This window comes from Giraffa tippelskirchi, chromosome 3, assembly GCF_054371585.1.
Source record: "Giraffa tippelskirchi isolate mGirTip1 chromosome 3, T2T-mGirTip1v1.2.pri, whole genome shotgun sequence".
Taxonomy (NCBI): domain Eukaryota; kingdom Metazoa; phylum Chordata; class Mammalia; order Artiodactyla; family Giraffidae; genus Giraffa; species Giraffa tippelskirchi.
Genome location: NC_137277.1, coordinates 21,571,521 through 21,590,236, shown reverse-complemented (window position 1 = coordinate 21,590,236; position 18,716 = coordinate 21,571,521). Strand labels below are relative to the sequence as shown.

General features: G+C 39.3%; 1 protein-coding gene and 2 long non-coding RNA genes across 5 annotated transcripts in view; 2 read left to right on the top strand and 1 right to left on the bottom strand.

Annotated features, from left to right (window-relative positions):
* The window catches only part of LOC145542693 (uncharacterized), a 37,268-nt gene that overhangs the window by 11,080 nt on the left and 7,472 nt on the right, over positions 1 to 18,716 (top strand). The window lies entirely within an intron of this gene.
* KRT10 (keratin 10) lies at positions 8,926 to 17,343 on the bottom strand. Of its 3 annotated transcripts, XM_081582099.1 has the most exons (9): positions 12,773 to 17,343; positions 11,893 to 11,975; positions 11,378 to 11,534; positions 11,131 to 11,292; positions 10,915 to 11,040; positions 10,389 to 10,606; positions 9,872 to 10,035; positions 9,704 to 9,820; positions 8,926 to 9,295 (listed from the first exon to the last, which is right to left on the bottom strand). In XM_081582099.1, exons 1-9 carry the CDS (start codon positions 13,424 to 13,426, stop codon positions 9,189 to 9,191), a joined length of 1,788 nt encoding a protein of 595 aa, XP_081438225.1. In that variant the 5' UTR covers positions 13,427 to 17,343; the 3' UTR covers positions 8,926 to 9,188. The 3 variants fall into 3 exon arrangements, with proteins under 3 accessions (XP_081438225.1, XP_081438224.1, XP_081438226.1); XM_081582098.1 differs by having other exon boundaries at positions 9,704 to 10,035; XM_081582100.1 differs by having other exon boundaries at positions 9,724 to 10,035.
* LOC145542694 (uncharacterized) lies at positions 9,950 to 13,935 on the top strand. The gene is made up of 2 exons (XR_014080073.1): positions 9,950 to 10,097; positions 10,406 to 13,935. It is a non-coding gene; the product is annotated as an uncharacterized LOC145542694 (long non-coding RNA).

Here is an 18,716-nt window from a genome sequence, read left to right as displayed (position 1 = left end):
AAGTGTGAATGTTTAGAATAAGTGCTTGGAATGGGGAAAAGTGCCTGACTAGCAATGAGTAAAAGGATTGTCAGGAAGAAATGAAGGACCAGCTCTCATTTGTAATGACATTTAAATGCATATTTGGAAGTTATCTTCTTGTAGGAGGAGAGCAGATGATTGGCTGATGTGCATTTGGGGTTTGAAGACAGGCTCAGAAGAAGAAAAAAATAGCAAAGAAGTTTCTGGTGTTCTTGAGAAAACAGTTGAGGTGATTGACCACAGTTTGTGCATGCTCAGTTGTGTCCCAACTCTTTTATGACCCCATGGACTGTAGCCCACCAGGCTCCTCTGTCCTTGGGATTTTCCAGGCAAGAATATTGGAGTGGGTTGCCATTTCTTCCTCCAGAGGAATCTTCCTGACCCAGAGATCAAGCCCCCATCTCCTGCATCTCCTGCATTGGCAGGTAGATCCTTTACCACTCAGCCACCTGGGAAGCCCATGATTGACCATATAGTCATATGTAAAGAAGGAAGTAAGACTAGAGGAACAGATACACTGAGAAAAGACAAAGATTGAGTCATTGGGTACTTTTTTGAGGATATACAGCAGGTGGAGTGGGCAGGAGATTGACAGAGGTAAAAGATGGTGAGTTATAGTTGGATAGTGGAAGCCCGAGTTTAGAATTCTAATTGAGATATAACCCCGGATCTTGATAAAGTTTAGTGAGTAGCCATGGGGCCTGGACCCAACAATCGCTGGAATAAGAGGTAGAAATGGACTGACACTGAAGTCTTGGAGTAGGAATTAGATTGGAGTGCTAAATGAGCCATCTATATAGCCAGGAAGTCTCCCATGATGGCAGGAGATGAAGAGAAGTGAACTGTGAACCAGGTGCCGAAGTCCTTGGATGGTGGAAGGGTGTGGTGGGGGTTAATTGGATGGCATTAGCCTCAAAAGAAGAATTTTAGCTTAAGAATGAAATGACAGGAAGTTGGATGTGGCATTGGCGATATATGGAGAACACAGATTCTGCCTTGAAGTCCATATGTTAGATACGTGGAAGTGGAGTTGAGAGGGAATGAGGAGGGAGGGGGAAGGGAAATGGAGGAAAGGAGAGAGAAAGGAGAGGGTTGGGAGGTAGAGAGAGGAAATGAATGATCAGTTTCCAATAGAAAAAGTTCCTGGGCGAATTCGGGAGAAAGACACATTAAGTGTAATGTTATAAAAAATCTTTTCATTTGAACCCTTCTGCAAGGAAACCTGCAGAAAAGGTTTAGGGAGTTGTCAAAATGTGGATAAAAAGACTTTCCACCTCTTGTTTTTGACATACTAAAGGAGACTTGGCTTAGCACAATGCCCGGCAAATGAAAAGCTGTCAGTGAAGGGCAGCTTTATTGTTGTGGTTGTGTTATAAGTGGGTGTAGACAGTCTGGGGAGGTCAAGCTGAGATGGAAGCAGAGGTGGGCAAAAAATGACCTGAGAAGCCTCCTCTTGAGGCTTTGGTGGGAGCGTGGGGTGAAGGAAGAAGAGAGGATGGGAGAAGGAGGGACTTGGTTGGGCTTGACTGGTTCCAGTTCTGTGGCAGAGAGAGGAATGAAGTTGCTTTGCCACCAAGACAGTCAGGGTGTCTCCCGGAACTCTGTTGGCACAAGCAGTCTGAAACCTAGTTTGCTGGTACCGAGGCTGGCATCAACATGGCCTTTAAATGCATTTTCTGGGCAAAGTTGTAGGATCTTTCTAGAGCTGCAGAGGGTCTGATACATCACCCATTTCAGCCTTTTTATTTGACAGATGAGGCAAGTAAGGCCCAGAAGTGTTAAACAATTTGCTCAGAGTCACCAGCTACCTGCCAAGTGAAGATGTGGCATATTTTTAGGTGACCTTGAGAGTCTTATATTGTGAGCATATTTCAGACATAAGTAATAACTCTACTGAATATCTGCTTTATGTGTTGCCATCAATAATCTTAAAATGCTGTATGGGTTGTGAAATTATCTTTTAATTAAGTTATTGAATGATTGAAATTGAAATAACAAAGAATTAGGATATTAAAATATATAAAGAATTGTGACTCTCTTCAATGCTTGCGTGATCATTGAATTTGAATTCATGTCTCTCAGTTGTGTCCAACTCTTTGCAACCTCATGAACTGTAGCCTATCAGGCTCCTTTGTCCATGGAATTCTCCAGAGTACTGGAGTGAGTAGCCATTCCCTTCTCCAGGGGATCTTCCTGATCCCGGGATCAAACACGGGTTTCTCACATTGCAGGCAGATTCTTTACCATCTGAGCCACCAGAGAGCTGTAAATAATAATGATTAGACAAATTAACGGGCTTCCCTGATAGCTCAGCTGGTAAAGAATCCGCCTGCAATGCGGGAGACCTGGGTTGGGAAGATCACCTGGAGAAGGGAAAGGCTACCTACTCCATTATTCTGGCCTGGAGAATTCCAAGGACTGTATAGTCCACGGGGTCGCAAAGAGTCAGACACGACTGAGAGACTTTCACTTTCACTTTGGTGTAACAGGCCCACATTGTGTATATGTAAAGAAAATATTTCCAAAGGAACATGTGTGACAAAAAAGAAGGAAGATTTTGTTGCGTTGTTAAATGCATAAATTTAGATAAGTGGCTTCTCCGCATCACCTCTGGCGCTCTCATGTCATTAACTGCCCCTGCCCCTACCTTTCTATTTCCACCAGAGGGCAGTGCTCACCTGCAAATGTGTGTTCTTGGGGCTGACTTCAACCTGGATCATAAACGCCATTGGCAGGAAATTATTAAACCCCTGAATCCACCTGCTAATGCAGGAGACACAAGAGATACAGGTTTGATCCCTAGGTTGGGAAGATTCCCCTGGAGGAGGGCATAGCAACCCACTCCAGTATTCTTGCTTGGAGAATTCCGTGGCCAGAGGAGCCTGGTGACCTATAGTCCATGGGGCTGCAAAGAGTTGGACATGATTGAGCACACACACAGCACAACAGCAAGAACCTACCTCAACATTTATGTTTTCAAAGTCTAGAGCATGATGAATATAAAGACAAAATTCCCTTATGTTTATATCAAGCTTTACAAATTCTGAAGGAATTTCTTGTAAATTATCTTATTTGAGCTTTACAATGAATTTGAGAATTAGGAAGAGAGGTTTCCTTCCTCTGATTTAAAGATGAGGAACCTGAACAGAAGGACTGTTCAAGGATACACAGAATCAAACTGGGTGAATCAAGACAGAATGAGCCTTGCAATTCACTGTGATTTCTTTCACTATATATAGTTATCTTAATGTCAGGTAGAAAAGTAAAGCTCAAACAATGCAAAAATCCTTCTTTAATGAAAAGCACAAACATATTTCTTACAAAATTCTTTTCAAAATTTCTAGTAATAGCAAAATGCAACTGTTGATTGCAGTTATGTGCCTATCAGGTGTCATTTATTCAGTTTTTTTATTCAAAAACATTCAACTATCAAGTTGAATTAATTTAATTATCAAATTAAATACCAAGAAATATTTAATGAGTACAACACACCAGGCATTGTACTAGTAGCAGAGGATATAGTGGAAAGGAAAATATATACCTTTCAAGCTCTTGTTGTGAATAATGCTGCTTTGAACATGGCATGTACAAATAGCTCTTCAAGACCCTGATTTCAATTCTTTTAGCTATGTACCCAGAAGTGGAATTGCTGGTATTTTTAAAAAATATTTTGAGGAACCATCCTACTGGTTTCTGCAGCAGCTAATCTATCTTACATTTCCACCAACAGGGCACAAGTATTCCAATTTCTCCACATTCTTGCCAACACTTGCTACTTTTTTTTTTTTTTTTGATAGTAGGTATCCTAATGCATGTGAGCTGGTGTCTCACTATAGTTTTGGTTTGCATTTCCCTAAATGATTATTGATGTCACATATCTTTTCATGTGTGTATTGGCCACATCCCACTTCCTTTTATCTTTACAATAAGTTATTCAATCTATCAAAATGCATTTTAGTTCCATTCTTCTACTAATGTTTTTTTTAATTAAAAAAATATTTTTTTGGCTGTGCCATACAGCATGTGGGATCTTAGTTTGTGGGATCAAAAACTTAGGTTGTGGGATCAACCCCTACATTGAAAGAGTGGAGTGTCAACCACCAGGGAAGTCCTCTGCTTTTAGTCTTCCCTTCAAATTTCTTACTTCACAAAACCTTACAGAGGCTCTATCAGTTCAGTTCAGTTCAGTCACTCAGTTGTGTTCAACTCTTTGTGACCCCATGGACGCCAGGCTTCCCTGTTCATCACCAACACCCGGAGCTTACTCAAACTCACGTCCATCGAGTCAGTGATGCCATCCAACCATCTCATCCTTTGTTGTCCCCTTCTCCTTCCACCTTCAATCATTCCCAGCATCAGGGTCTTATCAAATGAGTCAGTTCTTCATATCAGGTGGCCAAAGTTGGTTTACAATGTTGTACAATTTCTGCTTTATAGCAAAGTGACTCAGTTATACATTTGTATCCTTTTCATATTCTTTCCCATTGTGGTTTATCACAGGATATTGACTATCCTGTGCTATGTAATATGACCCTGTTGCTTATCCATCCTGTGTAAATTAGTTTGTGTCTGCTAATCCCAAAATGCTAGTTCTCCACCCCCACTGCCTCTCCCCCTTGGCAACCACAAGTCTGTTCTGTTCTTTGTATCTGTAAGTTTGTTTTTGTTTTATAGGTATGTTCATTTTGTGTCTTATTTTAGATTCCACATATAAGTGATATCACATGGTATTTGTCTTTCTCTTTCTGACTCTACTTAGTTTGGTAATCTGTAGGTCCATCTTTGTTGTTGCAAATGGCATTATTTTATTATTTTTAATGATTGAGTATTATTCCTTTGTGTGAAATAGTGCCATAGTGCCACTGTGAACATATGAATGCACGTATCTTTTTGAATTATAGTTTTGTCTAAGTATATGCCCAGGAGTGGGGTTGCTGGATCATATGGCAACTCTGTTTTTAGTTTTTTGAGGAAACTCCATACTGTTTGCCATAGTGGCCGCACCAGTTTGCATTCCAACAAATAGTAATAGATCAAAACTTTTAATGAGAATTCCTCTTCTAAAGGGATCATTAGCTTGGTCATGGTTCAACCAACCTTCGAACCCATTTCTTTATACTTTTCTAGCATTTCTTCTTAGATAACTTATTCTGTGTAGGAAAGATTAATTGAAGGCTTAAGTATGTGATTTTTTTTTCTTTGCTAAAATCTTGGACAACACTATTTTCAGAACACTACCCAAATTATTCTCTGAGGTAATATCCAATGTTTATACCAATTCACAACAATTCCTTCTTTTCCAAACTGATGTTAGGCTGGAAAGACCTTCTACTCAATGTTAGCATGTGGATGGTGTTTCTGGGTTGGTTTTTTTTTTTAATAATTAATTAATTAGTTTTATTTTTGGCTGCACTGGGTGTTCATTGCTGTGCTCAGGCTTTCTCTAGTTGTGACGACTGGGGGCTATTCTTTGCTGTGGGGAAAGGATTCTTACTGCAGTGTCTTCACGTGTTTCAGTACATGAACTGTAGGCACGGGGACTTCAGTAGTTGTGGCTCATAGGCTTTGTTGCTCTATGACATAAACAGAATAGGGAATGAACCCAAGTCCTCTTCACTGGCAGGAGGATTCTTAACCACTGGACCACCAGAGAAGTCTCAGTGTTTGTGTTTTTATCTAGAGACTAAGGAGCAAGATGACAACTCAAAGAGTCCTTCTTCTTTTGGCGTGTCTTTTTCCGTGGGACAACCTGGTTCAAAAAGTATCCTTCAAAAAAAAAATCCTTCATACCTAGTTTCCAGACAGGTTTTATTTCTGTTGTGATCATTGTTTCCCTGTGTCATCCAAGGACACAGCCTGGATAGTTTGCATCATGATCAGGCTGACCACAGCTGTAGCTTTCAGGGGTGGTCAACTATCTCAGATCTTTGGGGTGATCATCTGGTCCTTCCCACTTACTTTCACAAACTTCTTGCTATATTTTATCAGACTTTAGAGTCCCAGAACTGGATTAATCATAACCCTTTGTGGCACTGGAATTTAGTTTTGCAGCCCTAGGACAGAAACCTGACCTGGTTCTCTACCTCTTGGTAGACGATGTTAGTGATCACCTACTCTAACAACTTATTGTGATGCTCTTGTCCATCTTTGGAGAAACTCAGTTATTTAGCCAACAAGCATATTTCTTTGAAGATGAACAGAATACTCTTTATTCAGTACAGTGGGTATTTTTCAAGGGCTTTATTAATTTCCCTAGTGACTCAGATGGTTAAGAATCAGCCTGCAATGCAGGAGACCTAGGTTCAATCCCCAGGTTGGGAAGATCCCATAGAGGAGGACATGGCAACCCACTCCAGTATTCTTGCCTGGAGAATCCCCACAGACAGAGGAGCCTGGTGGGCTACAGTCCATGGTGTTGCAAAGAGTTGGACACAACTGAGTGACTAAGCACACATTTTTATTAACTCATATTATCCCCAAATGATGAAACAATAGTCTCATATGAGGTAATTATTATCCCTACTGTATAGATAAGAAAACTGAGACTTAGGATGGTTCAAGTAACTTGTCCAAAATTTACATAATTTGTAAATGCCAGTGCCAGAATATGAAGTCCAGGAATCACTGACTTTGAAATGCATGCCCATAACTACAAATGAGCTCTTTCCCTAATTTCCACTCTCAAGATGCAATCTAGATGGGAAATGCTGGATGAACCTTATTTAATTAAACTAACTCAAGCTGCTTCCCTATGCTGGCCATAACAAAGTTATTCTCCATGCCCCCCCTGCCAAATATCAAGTCATCATGGACATCAATGTTAGTGTGCAAAGTTCCAAGGCTTTTAGCAGCATAAAGCAGAATCTTTGGAGATACAAGCTTTTGCTGTTTAGTGTGATTCCATGAGTCTCAAAATTGGCTCTGATAGTCTCAGTGGACACTTCCCTGCTTAAATAGCAGGACTCTGTAACAACTTTAGAATCTATAAGGATGTGTACAGGATTTTTGATTAATAGCTACATGATAAATCTTTGTAGTAAAAATAGTAACCTGCACAGCTAACAATAACTTTTTAAACTATAAAAATGAATGTCCTTGTTAAAATAAAATTGTTTAGGTACATTGTCTTTATGAAACTATAGTTTCAGAGTCCAGTCAAGAAAGTAGTTTTTTTCTGTTTTACTGGGATATCATATACAGTACTATGTAAGTTAAAGGCGTCCAGCATAATGACTTGACATACTAATACATGTATCGAGAAATAATTACCACAATCAGATTAGTCAACACCCATCAAGAAAGTAGTTTTCCATCAGAGATAAGCTAGTTATTTTATAAAGAAAATTGAATATAAATGCTCTAAAGAGATATTAGAAGATGGAAAACATAAGAAGACAGGACCACCATGATTCAGATCTTTTAGGAATGAAGGTTTGGGTCACCATCCAGCCAGATAAATAACTGACCAGCTGAGATCCTGGCTTGGAGCACATAACTATTTCATAATAATGTATTTGCATTTTTCTCAAATCCATCTTATTGAAAATGAAAACCCTTATTCAGAATAATGAGAATGGCCAACTCAGATTAAGAACAACAATCTAGATCCCAGGGACTTGGTTAATTTTAAGAGAGGTTTTTTGAATAATAATATATACACAGTTGTTGTTAAGTCGAAAAGTCATGTCCAACTCTTTGCGACCCCATGGGTTACAGCACACCAGGCTTCCCTGTCCTTCACTATCTCCTGGAGTTTGCTCAAATTCATGTCCATTGAGTCAATGATGCCATAGAACTGTCTCATCCTCTGTTGCCCCCTTCTCCTCTCAAAGAATCCTTACCCAGCCCTGTTTCAGGGCTTTGCAAGGCAGCATCTTGGGACTTCAACAGACTGGCTCCCAAGAAGGGCAGCCAGTACACATAGAAAGTCATGTGCACTAAAGCAGTGTCTGTGGTAACGTTTGGTGCCAGGTAGGTCATGGCGCTTTCACTATAACAAAGTCCATTCACAATAAAAATACAGCTTCAGTGATCAGTTTGGGATAAAGTGTGGGGTTTACCCAGCACAGGTCTCAATCAAGTGGCCAGTTTCAGGTCCTTGGGAGAACTGGAGCTCAAATCAGTAAGGATACTAAGAAAGGCTATTTGGTGGACAAGGATAACCTAGGAACCCACCAGGGAACACAAGGTAGTCTTAGGGTCACAGAGTAACTCCAACCCTTACCAACCCCATATACTCACAGAGTGATAGTGTCAGTTGGGTTCTGATTGACTGAAGGATGTGATTGGATTGACCTTACAAGAACCAGGTCTTTAGTACTGGTCACTGTACTAATTGGTGAAGGTAGAGACTTACAGGTGTCCTTTTGGTTAAACTGGTATCACCATGTCTTGACAGTGCTTGTCCTGTTTGTCTGACAGACACCAAATAATTTTGTCAGGGTGATATGATTTTACTGGGCTAGTAAGTGTTGGAAGCTATCTCTTTGGCTGTGTAGCAATTGGGCAGAAGTAATATAGTAATGAAAAGAAAATATTAATAAGAACAGCTAAATCGGAGAAGGCAAGTGATCAGAAAATGTGAAATTTCCAATTAACTTAATCTTTGGGGGTATTGAAACTTTTCATAGTTTCCAGGACTTAATTCAAAGCCAGAAAACTGGGAGCTGTCAACATACTTTGTATCTTAAAGAAAGAGTAACTGGGGACTCACGGACTTTTTCCTCAGTGAGATTACTAACATTGGTCCAACATACCCATAAGATTAAAAAACGGATTCAGAGAAATCCTAATGATAACCTGTCTTCAGAATTTCTGAATAAGTCAATCTTCAAATGATACTTTACTAATCTTTAATGTTAAAAACTGTCTAATTCAAATAAAGACAATTCTGACCAAATTGGATAGTTTGCATCAGTAAGAAAGTTTATTGAAATTCGTTAGTAAATGAGAATAGAAAGATTTTCTTTTTTTCCATTAAAGAATACTTTCTGGTAAAGTGAAAAGGAGAAATACAGAAACCACAAAACACCTTTAGACACCTTATGATCAAGGAGTGGACCTATTTCCATAGGCCATTAAGACTGAAGTGTTTTCTTGGAGATTTTTTTTTCATGCATCATGCATAATGGCCTGTGTGAGGGGAGACTCTTTCCTCTTGATGCGGCTTAATAGTAGTGTTTCTTGGTTTCCGATTCAACCATAGATGAAAGGACTCTACCATCAGGTGCCAACTCCTCAATAATTGTCTTGATCACTCTAGTTTTGTTAGTATCTGTAAGTTAATTACAATAAAAACAATAGAATTTAGACTACAATTTGTGGGGTCCTTACTAACTAACGAGCAAAATAGCTAAATCAAAGATATTTACTACCCAAAATATCTACATCAAAATATCTAAACGCAAAGAAAAATACACCAAAGTGAAAAAAGGAAAACTTCTTTAGAGTTACTTTTAAAAACACCAAAGCTACAGCATGTTAGACAATACCGTTTTCCCTTCAAGATTGGTGTCCACAACTATAGTCCATTAAAAAAAGCAAATTAAAGATTTTAAAAGATTTTAATTTTTAAAATAGTTCTAAAAAGTAAAAAAAAAACAAAAAAGTTACAGAACTTAAAAAAGTAAAACCAAAAAACAACAAAAAAACCCATCAAAAAGTTAAAACTAATTCTGATTACCCCAGCTAGTTTCTGCTGACCTTGGTCCCTTAGATGAGGACTCTGCAACGGACCCTGAAGAGGTGGACTTGTGGCCTCCGCTGGAGCTTCCGCCGCCGTAGCCGCCGCCGGAACTGCCTCCGTGGCCGCCGCCGCCGGAACTACCTCCGTGGCCGCCGCCGCTGGAGCTTCCGCCGCCGTAGCCGCCGCCGGAACTACCTCCGTGGCCGCCGCCGCTGGAACTTCCGCCGCTGTAGCTTCCGCCGCTGTAGCCGCTGCCGCCGCCGGAACTTCCGCCATAGCCGCCGGAACTTCCGCCGCCGCGCCCGCCGCCGTAGTAGCCGCCGCCGGAACTTGGAGAGTAAACGTTAGTGTTCGTTAGCTCTAACGTGGGTAGCTATGAGTCTATTTCCAGGTTATTGTTACTTTATAACCTAGGCAAAACGTGTTTTGAGGAAAATCACCCCCGCCGATTATGAACCCGTTCTTTTAAAACAATTATATATGCACCCAAGCCTAAGAATCTTTCTTGGGTCAAATTCGTGGGACATTGAGGCTGGTTGCATACTCCTTCTTGTGTACTTTGCCTCCTCTCTTTCCACTTTCTCCCATCCTCTGACACATCCTTGGGTTTTGGGAAAAGCCTTGCGGCTTGGAACACGGAATCAAAGCAACTGGGATGATTTAAACATTTTCTATAATTTACCTTCCCTCTCCTTCTAGCAGGCTGCGGTAGGTTTGAATTTCATTCTCCAGTCGGATCTTAATATCCAGGAGTTGTTGGTACTCGGCATTCTGGCACTCGGTCTCAGCTCGAATCTGTTGCAGTTGTTCTTCCAGAGAGGAGATCTGGGACTGAATCTGAGAGAGCTGCACACAATAGCGACCTTCTGTCTCTGCCAAGGAGGCTTCCAGGGATTGTTTCTGAAGAGGAGAGAATATATTGTAACTTAACTACTTCATTGTTCACTTAAGTACAGTGAGGCTTGTTTAATAATTTCATGAGAAGAATAAAGAAAACGAACAGATTTGTGTTTTAGATTTGATAATATTTCAATTTTAGCATTTTTCGATCAATGCCAATAATACTTTTATCCCATTAACAAAAAGCTTCAATTCTAGTTCTACTTTTTTACCCTCGACTCTGCATTTTCTTTTATGTTGCCTATTCTTATGTGAGGATGAAACGCATGATAAAGTGATGTTATTTCTCGAGAGAATTATTTACTTACCAGGGCTAGTTGGGACTGTAGCTCAATCTCTAGGCCTTGAATAGTGCGTCTCAACTCAGTAATCTCAGATTTATGGCTCGATACTTGTTCAATGTTACTGTTGATTTCCGTAGTAAGTTCCTTGCTCTAGAATATTAAAAACAGGGGACCTGATGAGGAAAATCTGAACTAATAACTAAACCACCATTGACTTTGCTGCACAAGAAGATGAACTACCTTTTCATTGAACCAGGCTTCCGCGTCTCTGCGATTTTTCTCGGCAAGTTGTTCATATTGGCTTCTCATGTTATTCAGAAGTTCAGTGAGATCAACACCTGGGGCAGCATTCATTTCCACATTCACATCACCAGTGGATACATTTTGAAGGTCTCTCATTTCCTGTTTGAGGAACAGAAGTATTTAATGACTGCTTCATGACCCTGAGTCCATTTTTGGCTGGGGAAAGTATAACTATTTGTGTCACCTCTTCATGGTTCTTCTTCAGGTAGGCCAGTTCCTCAGTCAAGCTCTCGATCTGCATCTCCAGGTCGGTCTTGGTCAAGGTCAGCTCGTCCAGCACCCTGCGCAGGCCATTGATGTCGGCCTCCACGCTCTGGCGCAGGGTTACCTCGTTTTCATACCTGAAACATGCATGATACAAATACTGGGTATAACTTATATCAGAGGTATTCCTGGGTAGGGACTGTTGAGAAATGAAGTAAAGAGTTGACTTCGTATCTTGGCAACATTTATCATATTATGATTCACATAGGGATATTAGTGGTTTAATGCAAAGAAACTTAGCATTTACTTTAAAGTGCATCTTCTTATAATGTTGCCTAAAAGGTAGTACTGAGGTTGAAAATTTCTCTTGACAGCTCCAATAAAGTTTAAATTTGAATGAATTCAGGAAAATGTAAATGCTCTTGTGGGTATACATTGTTAAAAACATCTCATGTATTTATTGTGACAGTATTGTACCACATTTGCTTAGCTTACTTCAGCCTGAAGTCATCTGCTGCCAGCCTGGCATTATCAACCTGAATCAGGATATTGGCATTGTCTGTTGTTAGGTTGAGGATCTGAAAGGAGAGACAAGTCAGGTACAGACATAGCTTTTATAGTGGCACAGATGAGCTATATTTCTGTGTTGTTCTATTACTAAGTCTTGGGAATTTTTTATTTTAAATCTGACATTGCAGTCTTACCCATATACTTAAGATTGCATCATTTGTTCTCTTGAAGTTTCCATACTTTTCTGTTTCTATATCCTCCCTTTCTGAAAACTAACTGGAGTTATATAGCTGTGTTCCTGAATTCATGTCTTGCTCTAATACCTGTGTAATTTCATGTATTTCAGCTAACTTTTGAGTGACTCATACCTGTATTTGGTTTAACTTGTTTTATATATATATTCTAAATGAATATAACTGCACACAGTGCAATTCAAAAATTCCCTCAAGGCAAACAATACTACATTTTCATACTGGAAAATTCATGTTTCTTGCAATGTCAGTAATGAGTATTTGTTATTGTTATCAATCTGAATAATATTTTCTGATTTATTGAATAATTCTTTCAGTCCCTGTGTTTGTACATTTTCTAATCTGTTTTACAACTATGGACTCATACACTCATTAAAACATAAAAAATTCTCAGTAATCCCCCCATCCTATAAGATACACAACACACATGTTGGATGAAGATTGCAATGACTGTACCCTCACAGCTATTTACCTTTGAAGAGACTTGATTGCTCATGGAAGCAAGAAAGTAATGTAGTCAAACACAGTGAACATTGTAGTTGATTTAAAAATTATTTATCAGAATTACATGCACAAAAAGAGGCTTAAAGTTGCATTTTTAAAATGCTCCTTACCTGATTTTTAAGATCATCAATGATTTGGTAGTATTTGCTGTAATCACGAGGCTCTCGCTGACTTGAGTTGCCATACTTTTCATACCACTCCTTGATTTTGACTTCTAGCTCATAGTTTGATTCTTCCAGAGCCCGAACTTTGTCCAAGTAGGAAGCCAGGCGATCATTCAGATTCTGCATGGTTATTTTTTCATTTCCAGAGATAAGGCCACCATCTCCTCCAAATCCACCACCAAAACCACCTCCAAAGCTGCCTCCGAAGCTGCCCCCTCCGAAGCTACCTCCTCCATAGCCCCCTCCGAAGCTGCCTCCTCCATAGCTCCCACCGAAGTTACTTCCATAGCTCCCACCAAAGCCACCTCCTAATCCTCCTCCATAGACACTTGATGAGCCCCCAAAGCAGCCTCCAGCAGAGCTCCCACGGCTAAAAGAGCCACCACTGAACCCCCCTGAGCTAAATCCTCCACCAAGAGAGCCTTTGCTGCTCGAAATTCTGAGGGATGATCCTCCTCCTCCTCCACCTCCACTGCGGGAGGAAGAGTATTGCTTGCTTGAGCTGTATCGAACAGACATGGTGATGCTGTTTAGCTCAGGGAGTGACTGGTACCAAGGACAGTGACAAGCCTTTATATACTGAGAGGGTGTGTCCCACATGTGTTAGAGTTTTGCTTACTTGCTTGGTTTTCTTTTTGCCAAATTTGCATCTTTGACTTATGATTGCATAAATTATCTTAAGTGATCACCAGCCCCAATATGTTTGGGTTTGAATTAGCCTTAAGAACAAATAGGAGGTTTGCTATGTTGAAATTGAAAATGGGTGTTGGTCATATGAGCATTTGTTTCATTAAACTTTTTCACCTTTTTAGGAACATTGAGCAACTTGAAATCTAGTTTTTCTTTTTACCTCAGCACTAATTTAGTTTGTACGGAATGTTTGCAAAGTTTAGAGAAAGAATTTTAAATCACAAAATCATAGTTAATATTTTTCAAATTCATGTTTTAAACAGTTTTAATTAATTAGAACAGCATAAATTCAGATAGAATCATGCCATAATAGGGCTGTAGAGTAAACAAGCAACCAAAATGAAAATAAAAAACATGTTAAACGATTTGTGTTCAAAAGTTACCACATATAAATAAAGACAAAAACACAACTTAAGAAATGCATGTGTGTGTATGTTTATAGAAAATCTTTTATTTGGAGAATGAAAGTACATTGATATTTTGTCTACAAAATTGGAAGTGTGTAATGATTTAGGAATCTTCTAATTTAATGGTGCTATTCTTTTTAACATTTAAAGAAGCATAACATCAGGAAGTTATCCTAGATTTTTAAAAAAAATTTTTAAATTCATTGTAATGAAGGCTTATATGAAGACTACATTGCAGAAATTCTTAGCACAAGATATGAACTAATCTCCAATATTTTGTTTACTCTAAGTTTAACCAATAGAAAAGGAAGTGATTGTGAGTAAAAATTTTCTTACAAGAATATATCAGATTAGAAAATGATACTTGCTTCAAAATTATAAACTGGTCTGTGAACATGTGTTTGAAAGCTAGATTCTGTTTCTCAAAAAAATTTTTTTCCTTGGATTTACTGTGTGTAGAATTTATATAACTGTGTTTAATAAAGTATTTAATTGGGACTTTTAACACATGATAGGTCATGTGGGCTTCCCTGATAGCTCAGTTGGTAAAGAATCCGCCTGCAATGCAGGAGACCCTGGTTCGATTCCTGGGTCGGGAAGATGTGCTGGGGAAGGGATAGGCTACCTGGCCCAGTATTCTTGGGCTTCCCTCATGGCTCAGCTGGTAAAGAATCTGCCTGCAATGCAGGAGACCTGGGTTTGATCCCTGGGTTGGGAAGATCCCCTGGAGAAGGGATAGGCTGCCCACTCCAGTATTCTGGCCTGGAGAATTTCTGGCCTGGAGAAGTCCATGGGGTCACTAAGAGTTGGACACGACTGAGAAACTTGCACTTTCACTTTTCACTTTAAAACATGATACAAAGCTATTTTTTAATCTATCTATAGGATATGGTATTGCTATTCAAAAATATATTCACACATATATATTTCTGTATATATTCACACACAGCTTACAGTTATACAGTGCTATTTGTGATGCTGTCATTTTATAACTCTGAAACAAGCTACTGAGATAGGGAGGGTATTATATCTTATAGAAGAGGAAGTTGAAGCTGAGAGAGATTATGATTTTGCCTAAAGAGATAAAATAGGTGAACAGATGAGATTAGAAAATTGGTCTGATGCCTGGCTTTTGGCTCTTCCTGCGTTACCAATGTGTGTCTGTATTCTCTGTTCTGGTGGATTTGGTCAGAGAACTGAATGCCTCTTTTTCTTACCATAAACTTCTCCACATGGGAAGCAACAAAACAAAACAAAAAGTACTTGGAAACATGAATATGTTGAAAGGGTAGGATGTTTGGCACATACTTCCATTACTAATTGCTTTCTCAAATTACGCTTAAAGCTGCACATTCCAGATTATGAAAACTATAGAAGTAGCTTCTGCAGGGAAAGGGAATGTGGCTGAGAGTGTGAATGAGGTGTTGACTGTGAGAGTGGAGGTTACTACCCAACAATTGCAGCTTCTCCAACTTGTTACCACATGCAAGTGGGGCAGAGTTAAAAGAAAAAATGAAACTCAACTGTGGGAATTGATTCTTGCTGAAGATAACATGTAGTAAAGGAAGGTTATGATAAGTCGGACTGGAAAAAAAAACATTCTAACAAGTTCAGAGAGGATGTTGAAGATCTGACATCAATGGAAGTAATTTAGAAAGAATATTTTATGAGTATACTACCCAAAGCAATCTAGATTCAATGCAATCCCTATCAAGCTACCAATGGTATTTTTCACAGCACTAGAACAAGTAATTTCACAATTTGTATGGAAATATAAAAAACCTCGAATAGCTAAAGCAATCTTGAGAAAGAAGAATGGAACTGGAGGAATCAACCTGCCTGACTTCAGGCTCTACTACAAAACCACAGTCATCAAGACAGTATGGTATTGGCACAAAGACAGAAATACAGATCAATGGAACAAAATAGAAAGCCCAGAGATAAATCCACACACCTATGGACACCTTATCTTCAACAAAGGAGGCAAGAATGTACAATGGAGAAAAGACAATCTCTTTAACAAGTGTTTGCTGGGAAAACTGGTCAACCACTTGTAAAAGAATGAAACTAGAACACTTTCTAACACCATACACAAAAATAAACTCAAAATGGATTAAAGATCTAAACGTAAGACCAGAAACTATAAAACTCCTAGAAAAAAACATAAGCAAAACACTTTCTGACATAAATCACAGCAAGATCCTTTATGACACACCTCCCAGAGTAATGGAAATAAAAGCAAAAATAAACAAATGGGACCTAATTAAGCTTAAAAGCTTTTGCACAACAAAGGAAACTATAAGCAAGGTGAAAAGACAGCCTTCAGAATGGGAGAAAATAATAGCAAACAAAGCAACGGACAAAGAATCTCAAAAATATACAAGCAACTCCTGCAGCTCAATTCCAGAAAAATAAATGACCCAATCAAAAAATGGGCTAAAGAACTAAACAGACATTTTTCCAAAGACGACATACAGATGGCTAACAAACATGAAAAGATGCTCAACATCACTCATTATTAGAGAAATGCAAATCAAAACCACAGTGAGGTACCATTTCATGCCAGTCAGAATGGCTGCTATCCAAAAGTCTACAAGCAATAAATGCTGAAGAGGGTGTGGAGAAAAGGGAACCTTCTTACACTGTTGGTGGGAATGCAAACTAGTACAGCCACTATGGAGAACAGTGTGGAGATCCCTTAAAAATCTGGGAATAGAACTGCCATATGACCTAGCAATCCCACTGCTGGGCATACACACCGAAGAAACCAGAATTGAAACAGACACGTGTACCCCAATGTTCATCGCAGCACTGTTTATAATAGCCAGGACTTGGAAGCAACCTAGATGTCCATCAGCAGACAAATGGATAAGGAAGCTGTGGTACATATACACAATGGAATATTACTCAGCCATTAAAAAAATACATTTGAATCAGTTCTATTGAGATGAATGAAACTGGAGCCCATTATACAGAGTGAAGTAAGCCAGAAAGAAAAACAACAATACAGTATACTAATGCATATATATGGAATTTGAAAGATGGTAACGATAACCCTATATGCAAGACAGAAAAAGCGACACAGATGCATAGAACAGCATTATGGACTCTGTGGGAGAAGGTGAGGGTGGGACGATCTGAGAGAATAGCATTGAAACATGTATATTATCATATGTGAAACAGAATGCCATTCCAGGTTCTATGCATGAGACAAATGCTCAGGGCTGGGGCAATGGGATGACCCAGAGGGATGGGATGGGGAGGGAGGTGGGAGAGGGGTTCAGGATGGGGAACACATGTAAACCCATGGCTGATTCATGTCAATGTATGGCAAAAACCACTACAATATTGTAAAGTAATTAGCCCCCAACTAAAATAATTAATAAACAAAACAAAATAACTACAATATGTCAAAAAAAAAAGAAAGAATATTTTAGTTAAAGAAATTTTGCTAAATTTTACCTGTAATTATATTTTGGGAGTGGATCTTGCTAGTTTTGCTTTAGTATTAGCCTTTTTTTTTTTAACCCTTAAATATAAGCATCTCAATCTAGTTTCAGTTAACAGGTAGTATGAAGAGCTCTGTTACTATCACATTAAATCACAGAATTTGTAGAAAGCGTCCTAAAAGTATATGGGAAAAAGTACAAATATAGAGACGCTTCTAATACTGACTGCACCATTTAAGCCAACTTTAATGTTATTGTCAAAGACTTCTTATTGACTTGTGCACTCGAGAAATTGGTTTCTTTTTATTTGCGTGGTCATTTGTTGAAACCAACTTTTGGCATGTGTAAAAATTACAGAGGTGCCATGTGATAATCCTGCAGCTAAAGTGGATGGAAAATGTACTATGGTCAGCTCTAGTGTTGGCCCTATTTACACCTGACTGCCATAATCCGCCACAATTGTAATTTCATCGTTCTCAATTTTTGTTGTATCTCTATGTAAGGCACACTGAGAGGTGTTTAAACAATAGGGACGTAAATGAGATTCATCTCCTACCCTTACAGATCTTACCAATTGTTACAATCTAGTCATGGAGACAAAAAATGTGCACTATAAACCCTATGTAAATGGTAAATGAAGTGGGAGGGAGGAATTAACGTTTCCTGAACATCTACTGTGTTCTAGGTAGTTTACTCTTCTTTAATCCTCCCCCAAGTTCTCCAGATGAGTATTATTTATCTCCTTTTATAGCTGAAGAAATGAAGCTTTAGAAAGCTTCAGGGATTTGCCAAGAGTAACACAGCTGGTTTCTGCTATAACCTAGTTTTGAATCAGGCCTAAGTGGCTTCAAAATGATACTGGGTTCATGACACTGAACTGCCTGTCACCGTAAGACTGATGAGCAAGGAGTCTTGTTGAATGGGGTCACCTGACAAAAGTTTCATGGTGCGGGTGGAATTTAAGCTGAGTCTCCTGAAAGATGGGTGGGAGTTTTCCTTATGTGCAGCAGCGGAGAGGACTGTTCTGGGCTGGGGAGTGGGGACTGTGAAATGCCAAGCAGGTGGAGACCAGTTTGGTTGAAACAGATTGTCCATAGGTATTAATTTCTCTTACAGATTTTATTCAGCATCTGCAGTATTATTCCCTGGGGATACATAGGTGACTCACACAGTTCCTGCCCTTCAATGAGTGTACTTGGAGAGGCAAACAAACATACCCATGAATCAGAATTAGGGTAATCTGGGTTACAGTTGAGGCATGGACAGGGTGTTGAGGGAGTTCAGAGAAGGGAGTCTGATAGTTTGCGTGTGTGTGTGTTATGTGTGAGGGCACAGTGAAAGAAT